General features: G+C 49.7%; 1 protein-coding gene across 1 annotated transcript in view; it reads left to right on the forward strand.

The window, feature by feature from the left end:
- Window positions 1–16,705, forward strand: part of DIAPH1 (diaphanous related formin 1) — a 127,202-nt gene that overhangs the window by 71,490 nt on the left and 39,007 nt on the right. Inside the window, exons 19-21 of the mRNA XM_061586127.1 lie at window positions 4,375–4,470; window positions 4,624–4,718; window positions 5,207–5,308. Coding sequence (XP_061442111.1) covers window positions 4,375–4,470; window positions 4,624–4,718; window positions 5,207–5,308 — 293 coding nt within the window. The remainder of the gene's footprint in view (window positions 1–4,374; window positions 4,471–4,623; window positions 4,719–5,206; window positions 5,309–16,705) is intronic.

A 16,705-nucleotide genomic window follows, 5' to 3' on the forward strand; every position in this document is an offset into this window, starting at 1 on the left:
ATGCTAGCTTTCCGGATAGCTTGCTTGCTCCTTCTGCATTCACTAAACTAAATGGTGATGCCACAGGAGGCCCCAGAGAAATTGCTTACACATCTGGCACAACCTACAGTATCATTCAGCTAAACCAGAAGGGAATGCTTTGCCCTGAACTGCAGTGGGGGGGAAATCCAAAATAGCGACAAAGGAAAAAACAGTAATTACTGAGCAATCTAATTATTCTATCAGTCTGGGTTTTTTTTTTCTTAACTCCAGGGGTTTAATAAGGGACATTTATTTTCCCAATGAATAAGCCTTTCAAATTCTATACCGGCTGGTGTGTGCCTGTCTTATTCCTTACCCACCCACACCATTCTGTAGCAGATTGTGTTTTAGCATACAGGCCCCTAAAAACTCTAATGCACGTACCTGGGCTCTCTGCATCCACAAGAGGAGGTAGAGATTTGGGCTGCCTTTGTAATGCCAGAAAATGTGCTGGTAGTGAATCTGAATAGAATGCTTCAGTGCAGCACCAGAAACCCACACAGGCTTAATGTTTGTGAGCTGCAATGGGCCATAAGTGTAGAGAGCTCTTAGCACTTACACCCTGTGAATGAGCTTGCCTTGGAAAGCTTACTGTGATGTGGGTCCCAGGAGTTCTTTATGAAAGACGAGTTGAGCTTCTGGGTTCCCGGTGCCGCCATCTGAGGCTTTTTTTCATTTTGAGATGCAAAGTGTTTCTACCTCTTTCTGTTTCCTTCACTAGTTTAGGGTCACCCTGGCTCAGCTCTCATTGAGGTGATAAATCTGTGGATGAGCTATACCACTTCAGAATGTAGGTGGAGGCTGATGTGAGTGAATAAAGTTCCCCGCACATAGAAAATTAGCCTGCTTGGAGAGAAGGGTTAGTTCTCTAGCTTAGTCTTCTCCCTGATACCTGGTTTACTGTATGCAAGGGGTATTTTTATATGGGAGGCATTCCATCTTCTTAACCCCCCCCTTCATTCTGAACATATGGAGCCCAGATACAAGTTTACCACCTCAGTGAGCATTTTCTGCTTGTTCTACTGATTCTAACACCCCAAATAAATGGAAGTCTAATCTCTTTCTCAACCAATTCCATTTTGTAGTTTAAAGCAAGATTCATCTTTCTAACTATGTCATCTCTCCTTCACACACACTTTTCTTCTTTCCGGGGATCCGGCATACAAGACCTTTCTCACATGAGAACCCCCATCCCACACAGCTATATTAAAGGCAGCCATGTTCCCTTTTCTGTCTCTCAACCCTTAATTTGTGCACTGATGCAAATGCCCAGAAAACTAGGTCAGTGACTCTGAAACCTTAGCAATAATACTCCTAACCTGTGGGGTGTGCATGTGTCAAAGAGGATAAATGTTAAGGGAAGCTACGTTGAAGTGTTGTGTCTGAGCCAATTATGCCCATTTTTCTCTTCTCCTCTTCCCCTCCTCTCCACTGAATTCTAGCTATCTCCCTCTGGAATCCTGCCAGGGAGTTTGATTCAGTATGCCCATTAGCAGGGCCGGCTCCAGGCATGTGAGGTCCCTTGGGCATCAGCTTGCCCTGGCCCCCCAGTGGGTGGGTGGGTGTGCACACGCATGCGTATGCGTGTGCCCCCCCCAGCCTATCATTGCCCTTAATGAAGATGGTGGCCACGGTTTCCCTAAGGGGAATGAAGCCTCCACCACCATCTTTGTTGATGGCGGCAGTGGCTTCAGTACCTTAGGGAAGCTGCGGTCGCCATCTTCATTAAGGGCAATGCAAAAAAGCCGGCTGACAGGTAAGTGGGAGGTGTGTGTGTGTGGGGGGTGGATCGCGGAAGGGGAGTGGAGGGCCCCTCAGGGGCTCCTGTAGCTCCGGGGCCCTCGGGCCAGTGCCCAACCTGGCCGCCCTTTAGAACCGGCCCTGCCCGTTAGATACAGTGGCATTGATCCTTAGCTAATGGAGCCCCTTCTGCCAGTATGTTGCAGGGAAGCCTCTTAAAAGGAGATAGATTCACTTTGCCTTCACATACTGGGGGTTTCAGGGTTGCCCTCAAGACTTATAATTAACGCAGGACCTCTGTAGCAATGCAGGAGTGCCTCTTGATACCCTGTTTATCCCCCTTTCTTTGTCTTGGCTCTCGACCTAGTTGCTTTTGTAATAACATGGTCTAGTTGTCCTATAATCATTCCAAGAAATTACCTTGCAATCAGATGCAAGTGAGAACTTTCTGAGTCATCAGCTCCCCTCTTCAGGTAGCTGCATGACTAAAAATAGGTGGTGTGTGTGCAAGGAGGGGGAAGGCGTCTTATTTCTTTCTGGAGGTGCACATGGACCCTTGAGACACAGAACATGGATCCTTTGAAGTAAAGTTGGTACGCCCCTTTGTCAAGGGATGGGAAGGAGGAAAGAGCCTTTGGCACGGCATTTGATATTGCTGCTGTGTATAGAAGGCATCCTTGTAATCAAATCCACAAAATTACTTTTTATTTTATTAATTTATGAGATACCTTATCTGCCCTTCACCATAAATTCCCAGGGGGAGTTACAACAACAGTTATACAATTAAAAACAAGTAGATGATTTTATACAATTCTACAAAAAAAAGCCAAACAAAAGCAATGCATAGTATAGGTTAAGCAAACCCCCCGGGGGGGGGATCCCACAAAAATACCTTAATTGCCAAAGGGTAAAGGGGTGGGCATAGAACGGAAGTGGAATGGTGAAAGTGGTAGACACACCCTGTGTGGAGAGGGAGTTTGCACAGTTTAGGGGATGCTACAGAGAAAGCCCTCTCCCTTTCTGGGCAGGGCCAGAGGTGAAAGCGGGTGGAGGAACAGGTTTGATTCTTACCTTTTGTACAGTAAAAGTTGGAGGTTTCCACATATACCCACATACATCTCTCTGTCCTCTGTCCAGGCAAGCAAGAGATATTATCACCGTTCAAGGACACATCCCAGCCTGGAAAAAACACTTGAGGCCCCCCCAGAATAGGGCCATTGAGGGGTGTAGACTGGCGATAGAAGATGTGGATGAGGAAGGGGGTGCGGCCTAATAAGAATCTTGAGGGCCATAGAGAGAGGCCTGGAAGGCTGCATTTGGCTCCCAGGCTTGAGGTTCCCTACCCCTGGACTAAAACAACGAAGCTGAAACAGATCTGTTTACAAAACCCGTCCTGCCTGGTTGCCTGGAGGCAGTTCCTTCTGACCCCAACTACAAGCCCGTGGGAGAGTATTTCTGGAACCTCAGTGGTGGCAGGAGCATTGCAGCCTAGTTCCATGGACAGCTCTGCTGAGGCAGCCAGCTGCCTGAGGCAACTCAAGGAGGATAGCCTCCAGTCACCATTTGAACCCCAGTGCAATAGCTGCCATCAGGGTTCTGCCATCTGCCCAGTCCTGATGTCACAGAAAGAGATGTGGAGTCAATGGGTGTGGGTGTGGGTGGGTGGGTCTGCCAAACTTCTTTGTACCAAATTGAAAAGGAGAACAGAATAGTCCCGTTTGCATGGAGCTGGGTCTGCTGCCTTACTCACAGAGGGCTGTTGCAGCCTTGAATGGCTAAGGGAAGAACTTCACTTGCCATTCTTTGTTATAGTAGTTGAAAGAAAATGTGTGCCTAGAATGCTTGTCTAATCTTGTCTGATAAAGCATACATAACTGCATCCTTGATGTCTTATGGTTATCGAGTGTGGCTTGTATTCCAGTGCTCTCCTAGGGCTGCTCCAGGCATCCTTTTTATTGTGCATTCGTACTGATTTGTGCTCGTGATGGTAATCGGGATGGTTGTGTGCAATCCTGTTTTCAATACTATTGGCACTTGCAAAGGTTTTGGGGCAGAGAAGGTGCTTCATTTCCAGTTGGTGCATGTTCCATAGCTTCCTTCTGAAATCCTGTAACTTTTCATACCACAGATGTTCTGGGGGGAGGTATGCCCCACTTTTGTTGCACTGTAGTGCAAGAGTGCCCCTCCAGAGGGCAATAATGCAGTAAGACTGGGGAAGCATCACAGAACAACTAATAAAGTGAAATGATGTGTGGACAGTCCTGTATGGATTCACCACTAATGCACTATTATTGCGGCAATGACATGTTGCAGAATGCATCCGCCAAAACAAGCAAACGAAACACCAGTCTGGAGGAGCCCTATTGCTTTTGTTACAGTTTTGTTACAGTTGCTACTACGTCTGTTGCATTCTCAGTAGAAGGTAGAGGGAAAGTGTCTTTCCGTACTTCCTTCTGTCTGTGGCCTCTGAAAAATAAACAAAGGTTGGGGAAAGGTTGGGGGGATGCTTTGTTTGCATAGGAAGATTGGTAACTGTGAAGAAATGGCATGCTGTCCAGCGTAAGTGAAAGGGCTCCTCAGATTGCTAAGATCCTGCCTTCCTCTGGCCCACAGTGAAAGCACAGCAGGAGAATGGAGAGGAGAAGCCCCAACAGAAGAAGAAGGCCAAGGAGCTGAGAGTGCTGGATCCGAAGAATGCACAGACTCTTTGTGAGTATGATTTAGCTAGAGTGAGTGTCTGTGTGATACCAAGGTAAAGCACGGAGTTTACTTGAAAGAGCTAGGCTGAAGGTGTCATTGGAAGTCTGAATGGAGGTTTTGGTGGTCCAGAGATTCACTTGTGCTTCTCTTTGAACGTGGCAGCAATTTTTTTGGGCTCCTTCCGCATGCCTTATGAGGACATCAAGAATGCCATCCTGGAAGTGAATGAAGCTGTGTTGACTGAGTCCATGGTGCAGGTGAGCAAAAACTAGAGCATATGAACTTTCCCCCACCCAAAACGAACAGGTCTGCTCAACTTGTGGCTCACTAAGCGGAACTCAACCCACCAGCTATGTATGGCAGTCATTAAAGCCTGTTTTTGTTACCTGGGACTGGAAACCTAGAAGGCTCGTCAGGCACCTGACAGCTGCATCTATATGCATTCAGGTTGGTGGGTTTCAAGTTGTTACCAGCCTGGTATAATAGGCAAAGGAGGTCATGCTGAAATTAGAGCTCTTTGTATTTTAATGCATGCCATGAACATTCTGACCAAAGTTTTCTCCATTATTTTCTTTTTTTCTTGGGTGGGAAGTATCCACAGCCTGAAAGAACTACCTCCATTCTACTCTCATAAAAACGATTTCTTAGTCAGGGCAGGAGGCACAAATTATCTTCTAGCCCTGATCTCATTTTGACAAGGAGTCCCAGTTCAAGCAACTCCCTCCTCCTTTTACTTCTCTCTCAGAACCTGATTAAGCTCATTCCAGACCCAGACAAACTGAAGATGATAGCAGAACTGAAAGAAGAATATGATGTACTGCCTGAGCCTGAGCAGTTTGGAGTTGTGGTAAGTGACCTGCCTTGCCTCCAGAAAAGAGAAGCAGCAGCATATCTCTTTCTGAAAAGAAGCTGCTGACCTTGGGGATAGCCATGCAGACACGGTTTTATGTTTCTTTCTCAGACTTCATGTATCCCATTCACACTTAGGATGTCCCTCTGTTTCTTCTGTTCTGTACACTGTCATTACCTCTGCATTGGTGTGGGTTTTTAAAAAGTTTTATTATTATACATCAACAACACAAACAAAACAAAACAGTAAGATAAAAACAGTACAGCCATTTGCACATAATGACAAAAAGTTAAGTAGATATGGGCATATTATAGGGTATGGAGAGGTGGTTTAAGGATTAAAGTAAAAGAACTCTTGTGGTTTTTTGATGGTTGGCGAGTGTTTTCCCTCTTTGACCTGGCTGAGTTGCTAGTGCCTGGGTTCTCCACTATCTCCTAGGATGGGTGTTTATGAACTTCAGAAGCGGGCATATTGGGGTGGCACTTGTGGATCCACATTGGTACTTTTGAGATCTTGACAAAGGCCTTAACATTTCAGTGTACAAAGCAATGTGTCCACAAATCTGGCTATCATCTGTGTGCTCCATAGTACTGGGGCTTCTGCAAAACTTAAAGATTTCAGAGAGCTGTGCAAGACGTGTCAGGCATTGGCTTCCATCTACCCCCCCCCCAAACTGCAGCTGTTGTCTAGTGATCATTTTAATATTTTTGATCCCTGCCTCTCCAGGCTTTTGATGCCTTGAACTGAGAGGAAAGTAAAATTATGACACTGAGGCAGAAACATTTGACAGGAAGCATCACTTTTCTTGTCCTGCTTATTGGAGTGTCCCTCTGAAAGTGCTGTGAAAATGCACACGAGCCGTAAAGATCCCGCCACAACTAGATGACTCCTAGCTCAGTGAGTAGTGGAGCTCTTAGCTTTGAAAGATAACTTGAAGGTTAGATACATCAGTGCTATGCCAGGATGAGGACAAGAGTCCTAGCAACAAGTGAGCAATTTCAGTTATATGCCTGTGTGTTCCAAGAGAGACATAATCAAGGACAAACTAAAGGTTTATATAATACGAGAATTTCCTCTGATAAAACTGTTCCTTTGACATTTCAGTCTCTAGGACTGAGTACCACAAACGTCATAGATATAGGAAGCAATAGTCTTGGACTAGAGCTAGGTCACATATTTCTTTGAAAAGACTAGACCCACCATCCTTTCTCCTGTGCATGGAAAAGCTAAACTCAGGTGGGTAGCTAGTTCCACCTAGCAGTTGAAGGCAAGGACTTTTTTTTGCAAGGACTTCCTGCTCTGCACAGCTCCTTACTTCAGTTCTCTTCTGCCTTCCACCAAGATCGGTTGATTTCTCTCTGCTCTGTGGTTCAAGCCTGTATAGTTTTGTGTCTCTTAGTTGTGTGTTCATGGTTTTTCCCCTTTTCACTGTATTTCTTGCTTGTGTACTTTATTTTTTTTTTTAAGTTAGAGGTTTTTTACTTTTGAGGGCACGTCCCCCTTGTTCTCTTCGAGACCAGTCTGGTCTCCTTTGTGGGTTCCAACACCCCCCCCCACCAGCCTCGTTATCTGGGTCACGGCTTAGTGACTTTGGTGGTAAACGTCTGAATGGCCTCCTAAGGCCCCTGGCGGAAACAAGGAAGCCTAACGCAGGGTGCCGGAGGAGGCATTGAGAAAGGGCCCTCCACCTCCTCCCCTTCACCCCTCGCCCATTGAAGGCCTCAGCGGGATGTGCTAGCCACATGGAAACACAGTCGGCCTTCTGTCCCCCCCCCATGGCACCCAAGCATAACACAGAGCTGTTGTTGCAACACTCAGCCCCCGTAAGACCCTCAGTGTGGTTTGCTTCCATGGGGAAAGCAACATGCAAATCGGAAAATCGTTCAAAAAAACATAAGCCACTCCTGCCTCCCCTCAGAATGGAAGTTGAGCCGCCACCATTAACTAAACAGGCCCTAGGCGGGTCTTTAAGTTCTGTGGGATCCCAGATGGAGGCAGCCATAGCCTGCCCCTCTACCTGCAGGCACGAGGTGGCTGAGGCGTGTATTGTGGCAGGCAGGGTGGCTTCACAAGGACTAGCACCTAAGAAAAATAGAGGAACCAGTCACGACCAGCAAGGGCTTGAATACCCACAAGGGGGTGCAGAAATGGGTGCTCACAGCGTCATATGCAGGGCACAGAGGGACCAAGAATCCTTATCTGAGGAGGAAGGCACCCAGCTCCAGCCTACCTTAGATACTATTTTCTCTACGTCTTCTCCTGAGGATTTTACAGGCTTCATCGAGGCAGCTGCGTCTCACCAAGCACTACAGGAGGTCAGGGGAGAAGCATCCAACCTTTCCCCCTCTTCACGTCCAGCTTCCCAAATATGGGGTATGTGTGTGCACAACCCACATTGTTCTCATGCTCAGCCTCTCCAGTTGCAACTGACTGCGCACATGCTGCAACAATTAAAGGAACAACAGGGATTCTCTGCTAATGGATCTAGTTAGGGATCTTTCTGCATCGGGAGCTCCTGTACGACAACCTTCACAGGGTACTACAACAGCAGGACACACTCTCCCATCTTCAACATCGCAAAGGGTGCAGGGCTTGGCTACAGCTAGCTCTCCTTCAAAGGCATGCCATCCACGGGGCAGTGCGTCACCTGACCCTTATGCCGCCTCACAGGGCAGCCATACTCAACTGCCTGATGAGGCAACTGTTGACCCTGACAACAAGTTGATTGTCCTCGATGAGGGAGAATGGAGTGGAGATTTGGAGTATGAGGAGGTTGTAACCAACAGGATTTTCCAGGAGGCTCATGTCCTTCCACTCCTGTGCAAGGCAATGGAAGCTCTCAGCCTAAATTCCCAGGAGGATCCCCCAGCTCCCCCAGCATTCAGAATTTCAGTGGTGTGTCCAGACCCAAAACCCAAGTCAAGGGTGCTATAACTTCCATCAGTACCATCTAAAGTGATCAAGTCCGAATTTGATGTCCCACTGCAGTTCAAGAAATCTGTTGCAACTGCCAACAAACACTATACGTTGGAACAGCACATCATGGACCACCTCAAGGTCCCGCTAGTGAATGCTCCCATTGTCAATTTACTAAATCAGTCTTTGAACCCGAAGGACTCAGATGCCCACCCCAAGGATGCGTCAGAACGCAAGCTGGATTTAGGTCTTAGGAGAATTCGCAAGAGCATCCCTGCTGTGGCTGGAAGACTTATTGGACGGCCCACAGCAGGATCTGGCTCAAACCCGGAAGTCTCTTCTAAAAACTTCAAGAGCAGAGACCTTTATGGCAGATGCATCCATGGACACCATGCAGTTTTCGGCAAGGTCATTAGCAGCGAGTGTTTTCACTCAAAGGACCTTGTGGTTGCGCCATTGGAAGGCAGATACTACAGCCTGCTCTAATCTTGCGTCTGAGCCTTATGTGGGTGGCAAACTGTTTGGCAATGACACCCTAGCTGGAGTCTTGGAATCGAAAAAAGAAAGCTATGCCTTCTGCCAAGAAATGAGATGATAAGAAATTCTTTAGGAGACCTTTGCATCCTTACTTGCCCTCTCAGTCCTTTCGAAGTGTCAGGGCATTTGGAAGAGCAAAGGATACCTGTGCCAGCCGTCCCTTCTGGAATAGGCAACATACTCAGTCTAAAGGCCAACAACCGTTCCGTGACAGATCGGGTTTTGGATCCCAGTCTTGAGGGAATAAGCATCAATTCTGATGCCAAGACCCCTCAGGTGGGAGGACGCCTTCAACACTCTGCCCACCGCTGGAGGGAAACGTCTTCTGACCAATGGGTACTGCACACCCTCCAATACGGACTGAGGCTGGAATTCATCTCCCTTCCTCCATCCAAGTTCATTCCCTCTCCTCTCTCAACATCTCCATACAAACAGGAAAGGACCCTACAAGCAATTGCCCACCTCTTGCATATTGTGGCAATAGAACCTGTCCCAATAGGCAAGGAGTTTTCAGGAAACTACTCTGTATTCTTCACCATCATGAAAAAAGACAGATCTTTCAGGGCGGTAGTCGTTGTGAAGAACTTAAATCAGTTCATAAAATACCGCAGGTTCTGCATGGAGACTTTGCTGTCAGTCAAGGAGTGTCCCGTCCAGAGCCGAAAGAATGAGGCTGGAGTGTGTGTGCAAGTAAATCTCGTTTTATTAGAGTAATGGATACATCAAAGGCATTGTGCTTCATAGGAAACCCTACCCTAACTCACTAAAGTCCCTAACTATACTCTAGACATGCTCTGCAGCGTGTGAAGGAAGTTCACTCAACGACCCCCCACTGGGAGCGGCAGGCTTATATAGGAAATGTTTTCGAACGTAATCTCTGACTCCTTCGTAATTCCTGTCTTTGCCCTGTCCGTTTCTCGCGGCGACGGGAACGAGGAGACGGGACGCACATCAAACAGCTCATCCGAAGACACCTGCTCCCGAGTAACAGGCTCGAGGTCAGGGGGCTGTGCCACGCTGGAATCCTCCTGGGAACTGCTTGGAAAAGGAGGAGCTGGCACTGACTCTGAAGCTTCCCCCCACAAGTCCTCTGCATCAACTGGGGGCGATGCGCTCGGCTCCTCGGAAAGGGCGTTACTCGTGGGAACTGGCTGGAGAGCAGGCTGCCCCCCTCTCGCACAATCCTGCTCAGACTCAACAATCCCCAGCTCTGCTTCTTCTGGCTGCGGAGGTGCCTGAAACTCATGCCTCCCCCCTTCCTGTCCCTTCTGAGTTGGCTGCAGCGCAACCTCATCCCCCCCTCCATGCTTTAACCCTTCCCACCCCTGAGGTCTAGGGTTCTCTAGCCTCATGGAATTCTCTCACCAAAGTCGGAGCGTGCACATTCTCCTCTGTTTCCCAGGAACGTTCAGTTGGATCGTACCCCTTCCAATGAATCAGGTACTGAAGACGCCCTTGGCATTTTTGCGAGTCCAAAATATGTTCTACTTCGTATTCCTCCTCCCTCTCTACCAACAACGGCGGTGCGGGCTCCACTCACGGACGGTGAGGGTCGGGGGCAGCGTCCTTGGTCAACAATGCCCTGTGGAAGACTGGGTGCATCTTGAAGGTGGGCGGCAATTTTAGTCTGTAAGCCACGGGGTTAATCTGAGCCTCCACCTCAAAGGGCCCTACACACCGATCCTGCAGTTTACGACACCGGCCAGGCATAACTAGGAAACGTGTAGAGATCCAGACCTGGTCTCCCACTCGTATGAGGTCCCCCTCCGATGCTGGTCAGCTGCGCGTTTGTAATCCGCTTTGGCCTGTTCTAGTTGCTCTTGGAGTAGCTGTTGCATAGCGTGAAGTTCCTGCAAGTAATCCTCAGCGGCTGGGACTGAGAGACTGTCTTTTGGGGCAGGGAAGGCTCGGAGGTGGTAGCCAAAATTGGCGAAGAAAGGAGTCTGTTGTGTGTGCGAATGCACAGCATTATTATAGGCAAATTCTGCTAAATGCAGGTAGGACATCCAGTTGTCCTGCTGATACCCCACAAAACAACGTAAATATTGTTGCAACACTGCATTGACCCTCTCGGACTGCCCATCCGTTTGGGGATGATGGGCAGACGACAGTCTCAGCTCACTTTGCAGCAACTTCCACAACGCTTGCCAAAAACGTGAGGTGAATTGTGTGCCCCGATCGGAAACTAGACTGTCTGGCAGACCGTGCAGCCGATACACATTTTGCACGTACAACTTGGCAGTGTTTTGAGCGCTTGGGAGCCCTGCGCACGGAATGAAGTGAGCCATTTTCGAGAAGGCATCAACGACCACCAAAACTGTGGTTTTCCCCTGCGAAGGTGGAAGGTCTGTTATAAAATCCATAGTAATCATTTGCCAAGGTCCTCCTGGAGTAGGAAAGGGTTCCAGTAGCCCCAGTGGCTTCCCAGTGGCATGTTTAGCCCTCATGCAAGTGGGGCAAGATCGAACGTAATGCTCTATGTCCTTCTTCACCTTGGGCCACCAGAACTCCCGAGTGACAGCTTGAATGGTCTTAAAACCCCCAAAGTGGCCTGCCGTGGGGGCATCATGGCACTGATGTAGTACCCTCACTCGCAGTTCTCCGGGGGGCACATAAACAGCTTCCTGATGGTGCAGTATGCCATCCTTCCATATAAGGTCCTTCTGTTCTGCCTGGGGTGACGCGCCCTCTTCGACCCGCTGCTCCTGCACAAAAGGGTCCTGTTGTACTTCACGCACTTCAGCTTCCCAAGAATCTTGGCAGGCCCCTACTACTCCCTGCTCGGGAGGGATTATGTACTGTAACGGTCTTGGGGTGGGATCCCTCAGAAATTCTGGCTTCCTTGAGAGGGCATCAGCCCGCTTATTCTGTGCTTGGGAGATATAATGAATTTTGAAATGGAACCGTGCGAAGAAGTGAGCCCAGTGCACTTGCCTCTGATTGAGTTTACGGGCGGTATGAAGACTCTCTAGATTACGATGGTCCGTGCGCACCTCAATTTCATGCTGCGCCCCTTCCAGATGGTGTCTCCAGGCTTCAAAGGCATCTCTAATGGCTAATAGCTCCTTTTCCCACACAGTGTAGTTTTGTTCAGAGTCGGTTAACTTTCTGGAAAAGTAGGCACAAGGCATCAGTTCTTCCCCCTTTCTGGGCCGGTTGCAAAAGAACCCCTCCGATCGCGACGTCCGACGCATCCGTCTCTACCACCAAAGGGAGCGCCGGGTCGGCATGCTGTAGTATGGGTTCGGTAGCAAACCTTCGCTTCAGGCTCTCGAAAGCCTCTTGTGCAGCTTCTGTCCATTGGAAAGGTCCTGAGCCCTTCAGGCAATCCGTGAGCGGTACGGTCTGATGGGAGTAGTTGGCTATGAAACGATGGTAGTAATTCGCAAAGCCCAAGAAGCGTTGCAAATCCTTCTTGGTCTTGGGGGGTTGCCACGTGAGTACACAACAAACTTTTTCTGGGTCCATTTCTACTCCTGCTGGAGAGATCCGATACCCCAGAAAGTCCAACGTGGTTAGGTCAAACCCACACTTTTCCAGCTTCGCGTAAAGGCGGTGTTCCCGTAACTTCTGCAGCACTGCACAGACATGCGAGTTGTGTTCCTCGGGAGTATTCGAATAAATCAGGATATCATCCAAATACACTATCATAAAGCGGTCCACAAAGTCCCAAAAGATGTCATTCATAAAATTTTGGAAGACTCCAGGTGCTCCCGACAACCCGTATGGCATCACCAAATACTCAAACTGACCGTAACGGGTCTTAAACGCAGTCTTCCATTCATGACCTGCCTTAATCCTCACCAAGTTGCAAGCTCCTCTCAAGTCCAGTTTCGTGAAAATTTTGGCGGAACACAACCTCTCCAACATTTCCCTAATGAGCGGCAGCAGGTAACTATTGGGGATAGTGAGCTGGTTTAGGGCTCGATAATCATTACAGGGACGGAGCTCCCCCCCTTTTTTCTTCACAAACAGCAGGGGTGCACCAGCTGGGGACTGTGAAGGGCGAATGAAGCCTTTCTTCAAATTGGCATCCAGAAACTCCCTTAACGCTGCCAACTCTGGTTCAGATAGAGAGTAGATCCGCCTGGCGGGGATGCGTGCCCCAGGCACCAAATCAATGGCACAATCATAGGGCCGGTGAGGAGGGAGTTGCTCCGCTTCCTTTTTATCGAAGACGTCCCAAAAACTCCCATACTTGGTGGGCAAAGTTATCTCCCTTGGGGGAGACGCCCCTGCCAACACCTGTGGCTCCTCTTCAGGCTGGCAATGTTGATGGCAGTACTTGGAGGTAAAAACCACCACAGCTTCATCCCAAAAGTTTGTGGGGTTGTGCCTAACCAGCCAAGGCATACCCAACACCACCGGGAAACACGGCAAGCACGCCACATAGAACGACAGGTCTTCCCGATGCCCAGGGACCTTCACTTCCATGGACTCAGTCACCCGAGTCACCCCCCCAGACTTCAGAGGCCGGCCATCTATAGTTTCCACTGCCAACGGCTGACTCAGTTCTCTTGTGGGAATAGCGTGGTGTAGCGCCAACTCTTGGTCTATGAAACAAGAGGATGCTCCGCTGTCGATCATAGCCTTGGCTGAGAAGCTCTCACCTGAGGATAGGGTGATGTGAATGGGTCGTAACGGAGGCTCAGTGTCTGTAGCACCCCCCAACTCTCTAGCCTCTACGAAAGCTGGGATGTGAAGTTTTCCGGCGGCTGGGATCTTCCGGTTTTGGCTGCACAATTTCTGGCGAGGTGTCCAGACTTTCCGCAATAGAGACACAGTCCTTCCCTCCGGCGTCTTTCCCTCTCTTCTGTCAATCGCGGTCTAGCCCCCCCCAATCTGCATGGGCTCCACTCTCGAGACAGTAGGGATGCCAGGATTGGGCACAGGGCGCGCACGGGGCAGCGGAGCAGCAACCTGACTCCGTGAAGGCTCCATTCTTCGCTCCAACTTTCTTCCTTCTAAGCGGCTGTCTATCTGCAAACTCAGTTGAATCAAACCCCTCAGTGAGTCGGGGTGTGTGGAGCGCGCCAGTTCATCCAACACTTCTGGACTCAGTCCATTTCTGTAGAAGTACATCAAGGCTGGGTCATTGTACTCCGTCTCCTGAGACAAAACACGAAAAGCATTCGTGTATTGCCCTACAGACTCCCTTCTCTGTCTCAGGGTCCCTAACTGGCGGGCAACCGTCTCCTTCCTCTGGGGGTCTCAGAACATGTCCCCCATCGCATTCTTGAAGGCATCAAACTGCCGCAATATCTGGTCATTGCGAATCAAATACGGGGTGGCCCATTTTGCTGCTTCCCCTTCGCATAAACTGATGATGAATGCCACCTTCGTGTCATCAGTTGGGAACTCAGCTCTGCGCACTTGAATGTACAACTCACATTGGGCTAGAAACGTGGCAAACTGTTCACTCTGGCCCCCATATCGCACGGGGAGCCCCACTGGAGAACTCACAGGGGCAGCCGCCCCGGGAGGCGCAGCCTGGACTTGGGCGACCAAGGCATGGAGATTCTGGTTATCCACTTGCAAGGCTTGCGTTGCGGCTCTGAGGTTTTGGTTCTCGGCTTGTAGGGCTTGCGTAGTCACTCGGAGGTTCTGGATCTCGGCATACAAAGCTTCCATGGTGATAGGTACTCCCCCTCTTGCTCCGTTCTGGTCCATGTCATCCGTCATGGGAACAGGTTCGAGTAGGGATGGTGGTTGAGTCAATCTGTCCCGTCCAGAGCCAAAAGAATGAGGCTGGAGTGTGTGTGCAAGTAAATCTTGTTTTATTAGAGTAATGGATACATCAAAGGCATTGCGCTTCATAGGAAACCCTACGCTAACTCACTAGAGTCCCTAACTATACTCTAGACATGCTCTGCAGCGTGTGAAGGAAGTTGACTCAACGACCCCCCACTGGGAGCGGCAGGCTTATATAGGAAATGTTTTCGAACGTAATCTCTGACTCCTTCATAATTCCTGTCTTTGCCCTGTCCGTTTCTCGCGGCAACGGGAACGAGGAGACGGGACGCACATCCAACAGCTCATCCGAAGACACCTGCTCCCGAGCAACAGGCTCGAGGTCAGGGGGCGGTGCCACACTGGAATCCTCCTGGGAACTGCTTGGAAAAGGAGGAGCTGGCACTGACTCTGAAGCTTCCCCCCACAAGTCCTCTGCATCAACTGGGGGCGGTGCGCTCGGCTCCTTGGAAAGGGCGTTACTCGTGGGAACTGGCTGGAGAGCAGGCTGCCCCCCTCCTGCACGATCCTGCTCAGACACAACAATCCCCAACTCGGCTTCTTCTGGCTGCGGAGGTGCCTGAAACTCATGCCTCCCCCCTTCCTGTCCCTTCTGAGTTGGCTGCAGCACAACAAGGAGGCACTGAGAAAGGGAGATTTCCTCTCATCCATAGATCTGAAGGAGGCCTATCTACATGTCCCTGTTTTCCCGCCTCACAGACGTTACCTCTGGTTTGCAGTGGGGGAGGATCACTTTCCATGCAGGGCCATGCCCTTCGGCCTGGCGTCTGCCCCAGAGTATTAACGAAGATGGTGGTTGCTCTGGTGGCACACCTCAGGACACAGGGGGTCCACGTATTTCCTTACCTAGACGACTTTCTTCTCCAGTCTCCCTCCACAAGGCTTGGGAAGATCTGCACATGACCCTGGCATGCCTGAAGGATCACAGCTTCCTCGTCAGCCAAGCCAAGAGCCAGCTTTGTCCATCCCACTGCATAATACACTTGGGAGCCACCATAGACTCGCAGCAGGGAGTCATAATGTTGGCACAAGACAGAATGAACAAGATAATTACAGCTGTAGCGCAACTTCTAACTTTGCCAGTGGCGGACTTTATGCATCTGGCAGGCATCTTGGGGTTGATGGTCTCAACCTATCAAACTACGCCATGGACACGTCACCACTCGTGACCGCTACAGTGGGCGCTACTACCTTTTCAAAGCAACAATGGGCCAGACATCATCAGAGGGTGGCACTGTCTCCAGCGGTCTATTGCCCCCTGCTATGGTGGACGCACAACCCAATTTACTAAAGGGAGTTCTGTTCCAGGACCCTCCATGGACCCTGATCACCTCAGATGCCAGCCTAACAGGCGGTGGAGCCATTTGCGACAGCCAGATGATACAAGGGATATGGTAATAACAGGAGGCCACACTTCCAATCAATCTCCTGGAACTTCGGGCAATTTGACTGCCCCTGAGGCACTTTGCGGAGGTCAGACGGTTGGGGGCGGTGCTGGTCAGGACAGACAACGAACCGTCCAAATCGCATTTGAATTGCCAGGGAGGCACATGATCCCCCCAAAAAACAACAGAAGGAAGCTGCCTTACTGTTTCAGTGGGAGGAAAAACATCTGGACTCTATCCGCAAGGAGTACTTCAAGGGGGAGGACAACTGCCAAGCAGATTGGCTCAGCAGACAAAAGGTACATCAGGGAGAATGGAAGCTCCACCTGATGGCCTTTTAGGAAATAGTGAGACGCTTTGGCACAGTCGAAGTGGACCTATTTGCCACTCACCTCAACTGCCAGGTAAAAAGATTCTTTTCCAGATACGTGACACCAGAGGCAGAAGGCGTAGATGCTCTGACGTCCCAGTGGCCTCTAGGACAACTCTACGCCTTCCCACCACTTCCAATCATTCCCAGGGTACTTCAAAAGATCCGAGCCAAAAGGGCAACAGTTCTACTGATAGCTCCTTGGTGGCCAAAGAGACCCTGGTTCCCAGAACTCCTTGATCTGTCAATCGATCCTCCATGGCAAATTCCACTCAGGGAGGACCTGTTGTTACAGGGACAGCTGCTTCACCCAGACCCGAGTTGGTTGGAGCTTCATGTCTGGAGATTGAGAGGAGACGAGGCATTCCAGAACAAATGGTGAAAACTATGATGGCCTCAAGACGCCCTTCCACATGGAAGGCTTTCTCGTTGTGG

This window comes from Rhineura floridana, chromosome 1, assembly GCF_030035675.1.
Source record: "Rhineura floridana isolate rRhiFlo1 chromosome 1, rRhiFlo1.hap2, whole genome shotgun sequence".
In the NCBI taxonomy this organism is placed as follows: Eukaryota; Metazoa; Chordata; class Lepidosauria; order Squamata; family Rhineuridae; genus Rhineura; species Rhineura floridana.